General features: G+C 33.3%; 1 protein-coding gene across 4 annotated transcripts in view; it reads left to right on the forward strand.

Annotated features, from left to right (window-relative positions):
- rims1a (regulating synaptic membrane exocytosis 1a) overlaps positions 1 to 17,220 on the forward strand; it is a 43,995-nt gene that overhangs the window by 20,004 nt on the left and 6,771 nt on the right. The window contains exons 8-16 of one of the 4 annotated variants that reach the window (XM_073833914.1): positions 1,744 to 1,821; positions 2,694 to 2,765; positions 2,933 to 2,998; positions 6,308 to 6,420; positions 6,534 to 6,643; positions 8,892 to 9,052; positions 9,223 to 9,249; positions 10,991 to 11,211; positions 14,795 to 14,945. In XM_073833914.1, coding sequence (XP_073690015.1) covers positions 1,744 to 1,821; positions 2,694 to 2,765; positions 2,933 to 2,998; positions 6,308 to 6,420; positions 6,534 to 6,643; positions 8,892 to 9,052; positions 9,223 to 9,249; positions 10,991 to 11,211; positions 14,795 to 14,945 — 999 coding nt within the window. The remainder of the gene's footprint in view (positions 1 to 1,743; positions 1,822 to 2,693; positions 2,766 to 2,932; positions 2,999 to 6,307; positions 6,421 to 6,533; positions 6,644 to 8,891; positions 9,053 to 9,222; positions 9,250 to 10,990; positions 11,212 to 14,794; positions 14,946 to 17,220) is intronic. The other 3 variants (XM_073833915.1, XM_073833917.1, XM_073833918.1) reach the window with 3 other exon arrangements.

A 17,220-nucleotide genomic window follows, 5' to 3' on the forward strand; every position in this document is an offset into this window, starting at 1 on the left:
ATTGTGACTTAATATTACAATTTAATATAGCTCTTTTCTATTTTTATTTTACATTTTAAAATATAATTTATTTTCATGATGGCAAAGCTGAATTTGCGGCATTTAAAAAAATAATCAGTAAATTTAGTAATATTGTGAATTAATTTTGAAATTTAAAGTAGCTGTTTTCTATTTTAATTTTTATTTTACATTTTAAAATGTGATTTATTTTTATGGCAAAGCTGAATTTGCAGCTTTTTAAAAAAAAGTTAAAGCAGTAATATTGTGAATTATTAATACAATTTAAAAATAATTGTTTTCTATTTTAATTTTTATTTTACATTTTAAAATGTAATTTATTTTTATGACAGCAAAGCTGAATTGAAATTGTTAATTAATATTACAATTTAAAATAGCTGTTTTCTATTTCATTTATTTATTTATTTAATTGTTTTTTACATTTTAAATGTAACTTATTCCTATGATGGCAAAACTGAATTTGCAGCATTTTTATTAAAATAATGAAATCAGTAATATTTTTAATTAATATGAAAATTTAAAATAGCTGTTTTCTATTGTCATTTTTATTTGACATTTTAAAATGTAATTTATTGTATAATGGCAAAGCTGAATTTGCAGCATTTTTATTAAAAATACAGAAAAAGCAGTAATATTGTGAATTAGTATTACAATGTAAAATAATTGTTTTCTATTTTAATTTGTATTTTACATTTTAAAATGTAATTTATTTTTATAATGGCAAAACTGAATTTGTAGCATTTTTAATTAAAAATACATTTAATATAATAATTAATATTATAATTTAAAGTAGCTGTTTTCTATTTTATTTATTTATTTACATTTTAAAATGTAATGTATTCCTATGATGCAGCATTTTTATTAAAAACACAGTAAAAGCAGTAATATTGTGAATTAATATTACAATTTAAAATGAATGTTTTTCTATTTTAATTTAATTTTACTTTGTTTATGATGGGAAAGCTGAATTTGCTGAATTTAAAAAAATAGAGTAAAAGCAGTAATATTGTGAATTAATATTACAATTTAAAATAGCTGTTTTCTATTTTAATATTTTTACATTTTAAAATGTAAGCTATTCCTGCGATGGCAAAGCTGCATTTACTGCATTACTCTAGTCTTGGAGTTAAGTTGAAATATATTTTTGTGGAAACTGTAATTTTCTTTCTTTTTTTTCAGGAATCATTAATAAATAGTTGAAAAGAACATTTATTTATTTTGCTCTACTCTAAAAAGTTTTGTTATTCTAATTATGCACTAACTGCTAGTATATTCTCCGTCATTTACAATAAACTAGATTAATTAGCTTTATAATTAGTTTTGTGTAAATATGTCAAATTCACCATGAGAACTTTTTCTGCACACATACTGTAAAATAAAAACACTACTTGTAGAAGCAATCATTAGTGAATAAAACCCAGTGTGTCTATGTTAATGTTAATGTCAAAGTAATATACCACCGTCGGGTCACCCACTATGCACTACTCTGTTAGCGTCCAATGACTCTTATGGCCTGACTTAAGTCTGTTTTGCATTTTCGATAGGTAGCATATATCCAACCACTGTAGCTGGAAGTGTCAAAAATGAGTCCCCTGAATCTGTGCATCTTCTTGTATGTTTGACATGACCGTTGTCACAGTCTCTATATTGACCTCCCGTGTTTCTTCCATCTCCACTTTGAACTCTTTGGGTGTTTGTGGATCACACACGCACACACTCACGCAGGAGCACCCAGTCTCTGCCCCGTACCAGACCCACGAGCCCCAGGATCCTAATTCAGCATGCCTCCCCAGAAGACGACAGGTATCCCTCCTGTCCTCCAGTCCTATCGCTAAACCTCTCTGCTCTTCTAACCTGTCCGTCCCACCCCTCTGCCATGGGACTAGATAGTAGATGTAGCTAACCCTCAAACCTTCTGTAGCTTCTGTGACCCAACCCCATGATTTTAGTGCTCTACAGTGTGTTTTGTAGACTTTCAGCAGCTCAGTAGCTTTAAAAATGTGGCACCTTGTGGCTTTTGTGCTGTGGTGTGTAGTGTGTTGTGTTACCCTGGATTTCATGAAGTTTTTATCTGAACTATTTCTGCAGCTTATAATTTATTCCGTCGTTACTATCTTTCTCTTTCTCCTTTTGGATTTCTCCAACAGTTTTTGCCGTACAGTCATTTAAATATAGTAACTCACTTACAGTGGCCCCAAAAAGTATGTAAACACTTACAAATTTATAAATGTATTTGCATTATATAACAAATATCAAAGCAACTGAGATTTATTTGGAGGTAAAAAACACAAGCTCACTTTTCAGGTGAAACATATCACAAATAAGCAATTTAAGTGTCCAAATACAGTTTGGGGGCACTGCATGTATCTTTACTTTTTCTCTGTATTTAACTGAAATTGTAATGATTTCAGATATTTAGTTTTTCGGGTGTAAACGTCACATATGTCATATGTGACCCCTGACGCATAAGAGTCAAGTGTCTGTGTTCCATATCATACACAGTTTGTCTTATATGTCTTAATTAATGTATACATGTTATTGTATATTTTTCTTTTGTATTTTTAGCCGTAATGAAATTGTTTCATTAACATCAGCCCATACTGTGTCATTGTGTGTCTGTGTCTGTCTGTGTGTCCATGCCACTCACATGTGTTTGACGTGATCTTATGAATCAGCTGGGTTTTGGAGGCTATGTTCCCCGCTCAGGAGACAGTACACCACCTCAGTGCAAAGCCAGACGCACAGAGGTACACATGCACAGGAAGAGCTCTAGAGCACATACACCAGTAACATGTCCATCTCCATCGTGGCATTTTATTAGACAGAAGTTTCACTGAATGTCCGTCCAGTCCTGAGTAAATTCTCTCCTCATTCTTTTATTTTTTGTCTCGCCTCGATCATTTCCATGTTGCAGGCAGTCGAGAACTCCGGACAGGCCTAGCTGTCAGAAACTTGGCAAGAAAATATCTGACAGCGAGCGGTAAGACTTATCAAACCATGTCATGTCACGTCACATTTGCATTGCCTGTTGGTTGTATCTTGTGTGTCCTGTGTGTCACTAGACACAAATCACACTTATTTATTTCACACTGGATAAAGATTCTATGTTGGAATTGTACAGTGTTTTTCGTTAAATGATGAATCATTTTTGTTCAGTTGTTTCTGACCATTTCTATATTTTATAAAAGGGCCCAAAATTAAAACATTGCCGAAGTAAAAACATACTTTCATGAGTAAATACAGTACCAGTCAAACATTTTTGGAAAGTAAGATTTGTAATGTTTTTTTAAAGAAGTCTCTTCTGCTCACCAAGCCTGCATTTCTTTGATCCAAAGCTACATTTTCAGCATTACTCCTGTCTTCAGTGTCACACGATCCTTCAGAAATCATTCTAATATGCTGATTTGCTGTTCAAGAAACATTTATTATTAATATTATTATCAATATTTTAAACAGTTGAGTACATTTTTTCAGGATTCTTTGATTAATAAGACAATCTAAAGATCAGCATTTATCTGAAATACAAAGCTTTTGTAACATTATAATGCAGGCTTGGTGAGCAGAAGAGACTTATTTAAAAAAAAAAAAAAAAAAAACTAATAAAAGACTTACTCACCAGTTTCTCATAATTTGAAAAACAACCAAAAACAACCAAAATGTCTCAAATAAAATGAGAAAAGCGTGATTACATATGAGATCCCTCGTTTAGTTTTTGCGTCTTCCTCGTCTATGTTTTTGATTGGGAGATTCTGGAATCATTCAGGAGATGTGTAATAGTGCCCCCTAGCAAATGACATGCATATCTGTGTTTGGCGGCAAAGCGTTGTCTCATAAAAAAGAAAATTCAGTGTTTGGCGGGAAAGCGTTAACTCATAAATAATGGAAAATTATGTGTTTAGCAGGAAAGCATTGTCTCGTAAGTAGCGGAAAATTCTGTGTTTGGCAGAAAAGCATTGACTCATAAATAACAGAAAATTCTGAGTTTAGCAGGAAAGCCTTGTCTTTAAAATAATGGAAAATTACATGTTTGGCAGGAAAGTGTTGACTCAAATAACAGAAAATTCTGTGTATGGTTGTAAAGCCTTGTCTCAAAAATAACAGAAAATGCCATGTTTGGCAGGAAAGCGTTGACTCATGAACAACGGAAAATTCTGTGTTTGGCGGGAAAGCACTCTCATAAATAACAGAAAATTCTGTTTGACGGGAAAGCCTCGTCTCAAAAATAACGGAAAATTGTGTGTATGGCCGGAAAGCGTTGTCTCATAAATAACGTAAAATTACTTGTTTGGCGGGAAAGCGTTGACTCATGAACAACGGAAAATTCTGTGTTTGGCGGGAAAGCACTCACAAATAACAGAAAATTCTGTGTTTGACGGGAAAGCCTTGTCTCAAAAATAACGGAAAATTGTGTGTATGGCCGGAAAGCGTTGTTTCATAAATAACGTAAAATTACTTGTTTGGCGGGAAAGCGTTGACTCATGAACAACGGAAAATTCTGTGTTTGGCGGGAAAGCACTCACAAATAACAGAAAATTCTGTGTTTGACGGGAAAGCCTTGTCTCAAAAATAACGGAAAATTGTGTGTATGGCCGGAAAGCGTTGTCTCATAAATAACGTAAAATTACTTGTTTGGCGGGAAAGCGTTGACTCATGAACAACGGAAAATTCTGTGTTTGGCGGGAAAGCACTCACAAATAACAGAAAATTCTGTGTTTGACGGGAAAGCCTTGTCTCAAAAATAACGGAAAATTGTGTGTATGGCCGGAAAGCGTTGTCTCATAAATAACGTAAAATTACTTGTTTGGCGGGAAAGCGTTGACTCATGCACAACGGAAAATTCTATATGGCGGGAAAGCATTCCAATAAATAACAGAAAATTCTGTGTATGACGGGAAAGCCTTGTCTCATAAATAACGGAAAATTACTTGTTTGGCGGGAAAGCGTTAACTAAAAAATAACAGAAAATTTTGTGTTTGGCAGGAAAGCCCTATTTTAAAAAAATAACAGAAAATTCTGTGTTTGGCAAGGAAGCGTTGACTCATAAATAACGGAAAATCCTGTGTTTGGTGGGAAAGTGTTGTCTCATAAATAACGGAAAATTACGTGTTTGGCAGCAAATTGTTGACTCATAAATAACAGAAAATTTTGCGTTTGGCGGGGATGCGTTGTCTCATAACTGAAAATGTCATTTTTGGCAGGAAAGCGCTGTCTGATAAATAGCGGAAAATTCAGTGTTTGACAGGAAAGCGTTGACTCAAAAATAACGTAAAATTCTGTGTTTGGTGAGAAAGCGTTGACTCCTAAATAACGGAAAATCTTTGTTTGGCGGGAAAAAAATTGTATTATAAATAATGAAAAATTCCGTGTTTGGCTGGGAAGACAATTTATAGCCAGTACATTTGATCAAATTGCCCATCATTAGAAGTTATGGCAAATGTTAAATTTGGACCTTGTTATATACTGTATATTTTAGTATATTATACTGCATACTGTATTTTGTATATATTTGTATATGGGTTATTGAACTTTTGCAGAGAAATGCTGCACTGGCTTCATCCACAAACATATTTGTTTCTTCACAAGTTCACACTTTATTTCTCCATCTGTTTTTGCAAACACTTTGTTGCCTTTTTCTCCATTTTTTTTTCTACAATTTGTCACATTGATTTTATTTTTCCTTTATTATTCTGTTTTGTATGTTGCTATTCGCACTGGCCTGCAGCATTCAGCCAACCTCCATTCTAAAGGGCTCACGCAGGAAGAGGGTATCGCTGCCTCCATTGGGTAAGGTGACCCATGAGGGGGTCAACCCCAGGCTCACCCCAAATGGAAAGGTGCTGACCCTGATCTGGGCTGAGAAGCCTTGCTGTGCCTAACCCATCCTACACAAAAAGACTGTAATCTGTTCTGCTTTTGCTCTTTTCTCTCAAATGTGTTGTGTGGTTGCTGCTTTTCATGCTGAAAATCCACCCCTCCTCATCACCTACCTACAGCTTTCCGTGTTTAGCGTCCTTTCACAGTTTTTTTTTTTTCATCGGTTTCACACCCTCCACTCTTGTACTTGTTTTGCTTTCCTAATGGCTCTTAACAATAATACATATCTGATGTGATGCAGACGTTGGTCCGATCAAGATATGGTGGAATCTTCTTGGTGGTACTTCTTGATGCTGTTTGTTCAAACAGTAGATTGCATTTTGGTCCACACCGGTTGACGATATTGATGGCTTTTGTACTATATAAAATCATAAGCTTTTTTGTTTCCTTTTTTTTATTTTCTCTCCTTCATCAGGGTGCAGCCACACTCCAGCCCCGCATTCACTTCATCAACAGCAACCGCTTCTTCGACACGCAAGGTCAGACAGCTTCCCCAAGTCCCCGCCAAAAGCAGCAGTGTAGAGCAAGGTACATTCGTTGTCCACTGACTTGTACTGGTTAACTTTCCTAATTTAAAAAAAGTAAATAAGCAAAATATGAAATTATGAGCAATATAATGTTGTGTATCATGTATGTATTAGCTCTTGCTTCAGAGGAGCGAACGCGGCAAATGAAAGTACGTACTTTCCGAACAGCAGCTCCCTCCAGCACCAGCCAGGATCTGGAGAGGACGCTCAAGAATAAACGAGAGGTGAGGGCCTTTTGTTCTATCTCTGATTAGGATTCATATTGTCTACCATTTAAAAGTTTGGGGTCGGTAAGATTATTATTATTTTTATTGAAAGAGAGAGAGAGAGAGAGAAGTGTTGTAAGCTCAACAAGGCTGCATTTGTTTGATCAAAAATACAGTCCAAACTGTAATGTTATTGTAAAATAATATAAGTTTAAATACTCATTTCCTAATTTTAAAATGTAATTTATTCCTGTTGTGGCAAAGATGAATTTTTAGCAGCTATTACTTTAGTCTTTAGTGTCACGTGGTCTTTCAGATATCATTCTAATATGCTGATTTGGTGCTCAAAAAAACAGTTGTGCTGCCTATTTTTGTGGAAACCATGATAAATATATACATATCATAATATATATATTATGTTCATATAAAGTTCAGAAGAACATTTATTTGAAATACACTCTGCCGTTCAAAAGTTTGGGATCAGTATGATTTGTAATGCTTTTGTAATGTAAAGTCTTTTTTGCTCATCAAGGCTGTTTATTTTTTTTAAATACAGAAAAAAACTGTAATATTGTGAAATATTATTGCAATTTAAAATAGTGGTTTTCTATTTTAATATACTTTAAAATGGAATTTATTCCTGTGATGCAAAGCTGAATTTCCAGCATCATTATCAATGTTGCAAACTGTTGTGTGGCTTACTTTTTTTCTTTTTTTTTGGAACCTGTGATGTTTTTTCAGGATTCTTTAATGAATAAAATATGAATCTTTTGTAAGGTAGTAAAGTTTGGGGTCTGTAAATGTTTTCCTTCTTTCTTTTTTGAAAGAAATGAATACTTTTATTTATCAAGGATGTGTTAAATTGATAAAAAAAGTGACCCTGGACCACAAAAACAGTCTTAAGTAGCACAGGTAAATTTGTAGCAATAGCCAAAAATACATTGCATGGGTCAAAATTATCGATTTTTCTTTTATGCCAAAAATCATTAGCATATTAAGTAAAGATCATGTTCCATGAAGATAGTTTAGATTAAAATTTTCTACGATGAATATATAAAAACTTGATTTTTGATTAGTGATATTCATTGCTAAGAACTTCTTTTGGACAACTTTTAAGGTGATTTTCTCAATAATTAGATTTTTTTGCACCCTCAGATTCCAGGTTTTCAAACAGTTGTATCTCAGACAAACATTGTCCTATTTTAAAACAATACAATATATCAATGGGAAGCTTATTTACTCAGCTTTCAGATGACGTAATATCAATTTCGACAAATTTACACTTATGACTGGTTTTGTGGTCCAGGGTCACATATTGTTAGAAAAGATTTCTAATTCGAATAAATGCTGTTCTTTTAAACATTATATTCATCAAAGAATCCTAAAAAAGTATCAAAGGTTCCAAAAAACCAGCACAACTGTTGATAATAATTGATAATAAATCAGCATATTATAATGATTCCTGAAGACCTGAGTAATGGCTGATTAAAATTCAGCTTTGCATCACAGTAAAGTATATTACAATAGTAAATTAATTTTAATAATATTTCATAATATGTGACCCTGGACCACAAAACCAGTCTTAAATAGCACGGGTATATTTGTAACAATAGCCAAAAATACATTGTATGGGTCAAAATTATCGATTTTTCTTTTATGCCAAAAATCATTAGCATATTAAGTAAAGATCATGTTCCATGAAGATATTTTGTAAATTTTCTACCATAAATATATAAAAACTTGATTTTTGATTAGTAATATGCATTGCTAAGAACTACATTTGGACAACTTTTAAGGCGATTTTCTCAATATTTAGATTTTTTTCCACCCTCAGATTCCATGTTTTCAAATAGTTGTATCTCAGACAAACATTGTCCTAGTTTAACAAACAATATATCAATGGAAAGCTTATTTACTCAGCTTTCAGATGACGTAAGAATCTCAATTTTGACAAATTTACACTTATGACTGGTTTTGTGGTCCAGGGTCACATATGACTTTTTTCTGCATTTTTGATCCAGTAAATTGAACTTGAGCATAAGAGACTTCTTACTGATCTCAAACTTTTGAACGGCAGTGTAAATCTTTTGCAACATAAAATGTCTTTACTTATTTTGATCAATTTAATGCATCCTTGCTGAATTAAAGTAACTGCTAAAAAGAAACCTAAATAACCCCAAACATTTTGAATGGTAGAGTATAATCCCATCACAACTCTTTCAAACTGTTTTTAAAATCCAAATCATTTTGTATTTCATTCCACTAGCTTTATAAGGAGCAGCGACGGAGCTGTGACAACGTGTCCCATAAGTCCTCAGACAGTGATGTCAGTGACGTGTCAGCCATCTCTCGCGCCAGCAGTGCCTCGCGGATCAGTAGCACCAGCTACATGTCCATTCAATCAGAACGACCCAGGGGTCGCTTTAGGTGAGTTGCATTGTGTAGTACCTCTTTGGGCTGTTGAATTTGTTCATTTTTATAATATTGTTAGAAATCAGTTTGTAAATGTTATGTATTCATGCTTTAATTATCTCTCTATTGAGGCTTTATTTTACATGGGTAAAAATCTGTTCAAAAATTGTTTGTACTTCTTTTAGGAATGCTCTGTGGAGTTCATATTGGGGGTAATAAGTGTCAGTCATTAGTTAACATGAACTAAGAATGAACAATACTTCTACAGCATTTATTATTCTTAGTGAATGTTAATTTCAGCATTTACTAATGCATTATTAAAATCTCAAATTACATTTGTTAACATTAGTGAACTAACAAGCAATGAACAACTATTTTTTTAATAACAAACATTACCAAGGATTAATAAATAACGCAATAAACGTATTGTCCATGTTAATACATTAACTACTTTTAACAAATGACACCTTATTGTAAAGTGTTACCAATAAGACAATAATGTTCATCAGTTAACTACTTTAGTTAACATAAACTAAGAATGAACAATACTTTTACAGCATTTATTAATCTTAGTTAATGTTAATTTCAACATTAACTAATGAATTATAATGTAAAATCAAATATTGTGTTTGTTAATATTAGTTAATGCACTGCGAACTAACATGAACAATGAATAACATTAACAAAGATACTTTAATACTGTAAATACTGTAATAAATGTTTAGTTTTTTGTTTGTTCATGTTAGTTAATACATGAGCTAATTTTAACTAATAAAACCTCATTGCAAATTGTCATTGATTCATCTTTACAGTGCAATTTTCAACATATTCACAGCATTTTCCCCCCTTCAAGTCCACTTTTAATTGTTTCCTTGCACAAAAAGTCACAATTTAGTCTTATACAATCATTTTCCACCTTCTCTCTATCATTTTTGCTGTACGTTTGTGTTGTAAAAGTGGAGTATTTCTACACTTACACTCTTAAAAATAAAGGTGCTTTAAAAGGTTCTTCACAGCGATGCCATAGAAGAACCATTTTTGGTTCCACAAAGAACCATTCAGTCAAAGGTTCTTTAAAGAACCATCTCTTTCTTACCTTTTTATAATCTGAAGAACCTTCTTTCACCACAAAGAACCTTTTGTGAAACAGAAAGGTTCTTCAGATGTTAAAGGTTCTTTATGGAACCATTTAGACAAGATGGCATCGTGAAGCACTTTTATTTTTAAGAGTGTATTTTAAAAAGTTTGGGATCAGTACAGTTTTTCAAAAGAAACTAATACTTTTTCAGCAAGGATGCATTAAATGAATTAAAAAAATGACTTTTTGTAAAATTTTAAATGTCTTTATTTCAAATGCAAACAAATTCTGTTACTTCTGCAGGAAATTCAGCTTTGCCGTCAGAAGAATAACTTCATAAAATAACAAAAACGTTACTTTAAATTGCAATAATATTTCACAAAATGACATTTTTTTTCTGTATTTTTGATCAAATTGATACTGCCTTGATGGCAGCCTCTTTAAAAAAACATAAAAAATCGTACTGATCCCAAACTTTTGAACAGCAGTGTATACTAATACATTTATTATTGTTATAATACATTTATTATTATGTGATTTTAAATTGTAATAATGTTTGTTTTTACTGTAGTTTAAAAAACAAACAAAAAAGAACTTTTAAACAGTAGTTTATGCTGTAAATCAAACACTTTCATATCAAAATAGCAAAGAAAATCTGTTTTCCATTATCCCTTGAAATGATTCTCAGTCTTTTCCATGATAGCGTCATTCCGATTTTTATGATTTTCAGTAAACTCGTGTTGAGGGAAGTGAAAAAAGCAGGACGAGCGTGCACAATAATCAAAGGCAGAGGGTCGTATTAACGTCAGAATAGCAATTTTCCATTTGTCATTTGGGTGACTGAGAGTCTTCTCTATTTTTACTCCCCACACCAGCCGTCATATTCGTCCATCCAGCCACAGCATGCTGAAAAGTACGAGCGTCAGTGGGGAAATCTACACTCTGGAGCGTACGGATGGCAGTCAGTCAGACACCGCTCTGGGAACACTGGGATCAGGAGGGAAAAAGCGCAGATCCAGCCTTAGCGCTCGTGTAGTCGCCATCGTGGGCATTCCCTCTCGCCGCAGCAGGAGCACCTCTCAGCTCAGTCAGACAGGTCAGACACCTCCGATCAATCATGCACTTGCACATTGGCAATTAAAAGCTTAGATTTCTAAGCAACAATGGCATATAGTTTGGACAATGATATAGATCAGGTATTGCACCTAATAAAATAAAGTATTTAAAACCAAAGCAATCTGCTCGCTGGTTCACATTCCATATAGGGCCTTTGAAGAAGCCTCATTAAAACTCACTGTTTGGATATCACGGTCTGCTAAAGTAACATTGTGGGTAAACCTTATAAGAATTAAGTTTTAAATATAACTCTTTTAAACACCAGAGACTCAGATGAGTTAGTGGCCTCAGTTAGTGTAGCCTGAGGTGCCCTCTACTGGTGTAAAAGCTCAAATCAGCAGTTATTATGGCCAGAAATGCTTTTTATATCTTGAGTAAGAATGAAAAGATATTCAGTTGAATGACGTCAGTGTCATCAGGGCCAAAATCAGTAGGGAGAGTGACAAATTATAATGAGCAATTTCTTTAAAACTGTCCTTTCCATCAGTTCAGCCCAATTGCCAGACCGTTGGACGTTTTTTTTTTTACTTAGATTGCTATCGCTTATTGGTGTCTGTTTTTTTTCCGGGGTCATCCTTGTCTGGTGGATCTCTGCATGTGTCTTGAGTCTCTGTTAAAGTGTGGGAGCTGAAACCTCAGGCTGGAAATATGAATGGCAGCATGTTAGCGCTGGCAGAAGTCGATTGTGTCAGGTGCAGATCAACCCTGAATTCCTATCAGATGTAATGTAGATAAATGCCTTTGAAGTTGGATCCGATATCCTCTAAAATCTCATATTTTAAACACTGTCTGTTTATAGTTTAATAAATGGACTGCTGAAAAAAGAAGCAAATTCAAAAAGGATGGCAAAAGAAGTTTTTTTGGCACCGCTGTCTGCCAAGCGCCTGGATAATATCTTAAAAGGCCCATCAGATGATAAATCAGAAAGAGTTGCAAAGCTGCGATAAATCAGCATTTTAAAGAGCTCCGCTGCTCTGGAACAGCTGTTCCACGCTCTGCCCACTGCACCAGCCTCATCCATTCACAACCATAGCCAAAACTAAAAATAAGATTACCGTAACACTTTCTGAATCTGTTTACATGATTTAATGCGTTAGGTACACTGCCGGCCAAAACTTTGAGATCAGTGCGTTTTTAATGTTTTTAATAGAGTCTCTTATGCTCATCAAGGCTGTATTTATTTGATCAAAAATACAAAAATACAAAAAAAAAAAAAAAACAGTAATATTGTGAAATATCGCAATTGTCACACAATCCTTCAGAAATCATTGTAATATGCTGATTTATTATCAGTGTTGAACTGTTGTGCTGCATAATATTTTTTTGAACCTGTGATATTTTTTTTTATTTGATGAATCAAAAGTTAAAAAAAGAGCAGTTTATTCAAAATAAAAATATTTTCGAACAATATAAGTCTTTAGTATCACTTTTTATCCATTTAACACATCCTTGCAAATTAATAAAAGTCTTAATTTCTTACAAAAGAAAGAAAGAAAGAAAAAAAAAAAACGGACCCCAAACGTTTGAATAGTAGTGTATATTGTAACACAAAATTTCTATTTTGAATAAACAATGTTCTTTTAAACTTTTTATTTATCAGAGAATTCTGAAAAAGTATCACAGGTTCCAAAAAATATTAAGCAGCACAACTATTTCCAACACTAATAATAAATCAGTATATTTGAATGATTTCTGAAGGATCATGTTACACTAAAGACTGGAGTAATGATGCTGAAAAGTCAGCTTTGCTTCAGAGGAATAATCTATATGTTAAAGTATATTAAAATAGAAAACTCTTATTTTAAATTGCAATATCATTTCATAAAATTACATTTTTTTCTGCTTTGATCAAATAGATACAGCCTTGATGAACAAAACAACCCTTTTTTAAAAACATTAAAATGTCTCACTAATACCAAACTTTTGAACAGCAGTGTTTAATATCAATAAACATGAATTGCCAATGTAATATTATATTTACATTACCATTTAAAAGTGTTTTTTACACTCTCTAAGGCTACATTTATCAATATTAAAAATGACTGTGCTGGATTTTTTTTAATTAAAATTTTTTTTTAAATGTATTATATTTGGGGACATTTTTCAGGATTCTTTGATGAATATATTCTTTAGATTCTTTTTAGGATTTATATGAATGCTGTTTAAAAAATAAATATCTTGCTTACCCTGAAACTAGTGAACAGTAGTGAATAAATTATCATTAACCTAGATTAATAAATGCTGTAAAAATCACCTAATGCTTTAATTTACTGTTTTAAAACATTATCCATTAAACAATTTTTTAGTAGTCAACACTGTTTTGTCAATACCATGTTAACAGTGATACAGGCCAGTGATGACATTTGTGACCCTGGACCACAAAACCATTTTAATTAGCTGAAAGTTGAATAAATAAGCTTTCCGCTGAAGTTTGGTTTGTTAGGATAGGATAATATTTGGCCGAGATACAACTATTTAAAAATCTGGAAAAATCTAAATATTGAGAAAATCGCCTTTAAAGTTGTCCATGTAAAGTTCTTAGCAATGCAAATTACTAATCAGAAAATAAGTTTGTACAACATTTCTTCATGGAACATGCCATAAAATAAAAGTCGATATTTTGACCCATACAATGTATATTTGGCTATTGCTAGGAATATACCTGTGCTAGGTCCAGGGTCAAATTTATTATTTAAATATGGGAATGACTAATGATGACAGTGACTGCATGTGATAGTGACACCCAGTGTCCATATAATGAATTTAGTTTATTTTGCAAAAATGGGCCAAATTCAGTTCTCTTTTAAAACATCTCATGGGCCGCAACAGAGCACTCCAAAAAACAAGCCGAACATCAACATACAGATTCTCATAATGCATTTTATTAGCATTTTCAGTTATTTTCTGTTTGGATAGTAATTTTTTGTTTCCTCAAATAAGAGCCATGCAGGTCTGTTAATGAGAATCCCTAGGCATTTTTTTTTCTTTAAATTTAGTCAGAATAAGCCACTGATGTTGGTTTGTGATGAAAGTGAACATGATAAGTGAAGAGATAAATCTCTCTACTACATTTTGTACTCAAACAACTGGGATGACAGCACCTCCGTGAGCCACCTCAGTGGTTGACGTTTTCAAAGGATCTGTAATCCATGAAAAGGCCATAAATAGTCTGGATGGTGCCCCATGACGTCCAGCAGGAGATGTTAACACTCTCCAGGGGTGAAGAGCTTCAAATTAGATAACAATATTTTCTCTTGAGCGATGGCTGTAAGAATAACACACAAACTGAAACACCCGGGACACACATACATGCACTTGAAAACCTTGCAAAAATCAAAGCAGATATATCCATTTATTTACTGTTTTGTATTAGACCAGCAATAATTTAAAATAATCCTTCTTTATCCATGTATAGTGCCATTGTACTTTTCTAAGAATCATTCAAATTCCCAAGACAAAACCTTTTGACACAAATAATCTTTTCAGTTTAAGTTTTTGTTCTGTAGGTGAAATACTTGATAAAAACCTTTGTATTGTAATACTGTTTTTTCTTCCATCCACAGAAGCAGGCAACAAGAAAGCGAAGGGATCCAGTCAGATCCAGCGCAGTCAGGAGACGGGAATGGCAGTGGAGTATCCCCGCAACGCCATGGCGCGCCAAGCTAGCCGAGAGTCTACTGACGGCAGTATGAACAGTTACAGCTCTGAGGGCAAGTTAGTATCCAGACCAGTGTCAACTCTTTTTTTGAATACACACTACTTTGCAGTTCTAAACCACATACACTACCAGTCAAAAGTTTTTGAACAGTAAGATTTTGTGATGTTTTTAAAGAAGTCTCTTCCGCTCACCAAGCCTGCATTTATTTCATCCAAAATACAGTAAAAGCAGTGATATTTTGAAATATTTTTACGAGTTAAAATAACTGCTTTCTATTTGAATATATTTTAAAATGGAATATATTCCTCTGATCAAAGCTACATTTTTAGCATCATTACTCAAGTCTTCAGTGTTACACGATCCTTCAGAAATCACTCTAATATGCTAATTTGCTTTTCAAAAACATTAATCATTATTAATAATATTTTAAAACGTTGAGTACATTTTTGAGTACAGCTTGGAGTCAGTTAAAAAAAATTGGGGGGGGGGGGGCAATTATAGAAATTAATCATTTTTATTTTGCAGGTATGCTTTAAATTGATCAAAAGTGTTGATAAAGACATTAATGTTACAAAAGATTTCTATTTCAGATAAATGCTGTTCTTCTGGACTTTCTATTCATCAAAGAAACCTGAAAATTCTACTCAGCTGTTTTCAACATAATAATAATAAAAAAATGATTTTTTTTTTACCAGCAAATCAGTATTATTTATTTATACAGAGCTTTTTATATATTAAAACGATTTCTGAATGATAATGTGACTGGAGTAATGATGCTAAAATTCTGCTTTGAAATCATAAGAACACATTATATTTCAGTATATATTCAAAAATATTTAAAATAGTAAAAATATTTCAAAGTTTTACTGATTTTGCTGTACTTTGGATCAAATAAATGCAGGCTTGGTGAGCGGAAGAGACTTCTTTAAAAAAACATTAAAAATCTAACTGTTCAAAAACTTTTGACTGGTAGTACAGTATATATAATTTTTCTACCTTTTTTACATTTATACCTCAGGTGTTTGCATAAATATTTATTTATTAGTTTGTTTATTTCTTACAGTTTGTCTAGCAACTGTATTTTTTGCATAAACCCACATAGTACTAGACAAAAATGAAGCATATCAGTCATGATCCAATAAAACAATGGTGATTTGTATATTACATTGTACTCAAAACTTTCAGGGTTCAGTAAGAGTTATTTTGGCAATACAATTAATACCTCTGTTTGGCAATAATGCATTCAGTTGATTAAAAGTGACAGTACAGGGTTATGTGATATTACAGAAGATTTATATTTCAAATAAATGTTGTTTTAAAATTTATATTCATCAAACGATCACAGTTTCCACATAAGTATTAAGCAGCACAAAGTATTCAACATTGACATTAAGAAAAGTTTTATGAACACCAAATTAGTATATAAGATTGATTTCTGAAGGGTCATGTGACACTAAAGACTCAAGTAATGGCTGCTAAAAATTCAGCTTTGCCATTACAGCAATAAAGTATAACTTAAAAATATATTCAAATGGAAAACAGTTCATTTAAACTGTAATATTTCACAATATTACTGTTTTTACTGTGTTAAAATAATTCAAATAAACACAGCCTTTGATGAGCATGCTTTAAAAAACTTTTGAATGGTAGTGTACTGTATGTTTTGGGATGGATAATGTAACCCAGTCCTAATTTCTGCTATTTTACCCGAAGATGACCTGCTTTCCAGCTCACACTCCTTTAAAATGTCTTGTCTGGTGTTTTTATGCATTCGCTGTTTGAACCCATCACTCATACATAAGTGGTCTCTCAACGGGCTGTGTTTCATGTTCATATGAGCTTCTCTCATCTAGATTTATTTGGAAAAACCATAAGGATAAGCTAATAGAAACAGTCTGATTTACAGAACTAATGCTGTGTCCACTACTTTCTCAGCTCCATTTTTGGAGCCAGATGGCAAGCGGTACTCCCATATAATAATTAAAATATCCATCATATGCAGAGAGGGGTCTTGGCAGGGTCTGTAGCTCCGCAGCAATGCTTCCCTTTGCAGCTTCAGAGCAGCGGTTGGTCTGTTGACCTGGCCGCCGTGTCACTCCGCAGAGTATGACTTTGCGACTCCATGATTTGAAGCTTTTTTCAGGTAACGTGTTTTAAATAGTCTGAAATCACATGAGGCTGTTCATATGGTAGCACGACACGGGCTGGCACGTCCCTCAGACATTCCTGCTAGAGTTAGGTCATGGAAATTGCGCTGGTCTCAAAGGAAATATTGAGTGTATTAAGAGGGGCCTTAACGCAGGACAGGGTTTACATACCATCCACACAGTC

This window comes from Garra rufa, chromosome 2 (assembly GCF_049309525.1).
Source record: "Garra rufa chromosome 2, GarRuf1.0, whole genome shotgun sequence".
NCBI classification, from domain to species: domain Eukaryota; kingdom Metazoa; phylum Chordata; class Actinopteri; order Cypriniformes; family Cyprinidae; genus Garra; species Garra rufa.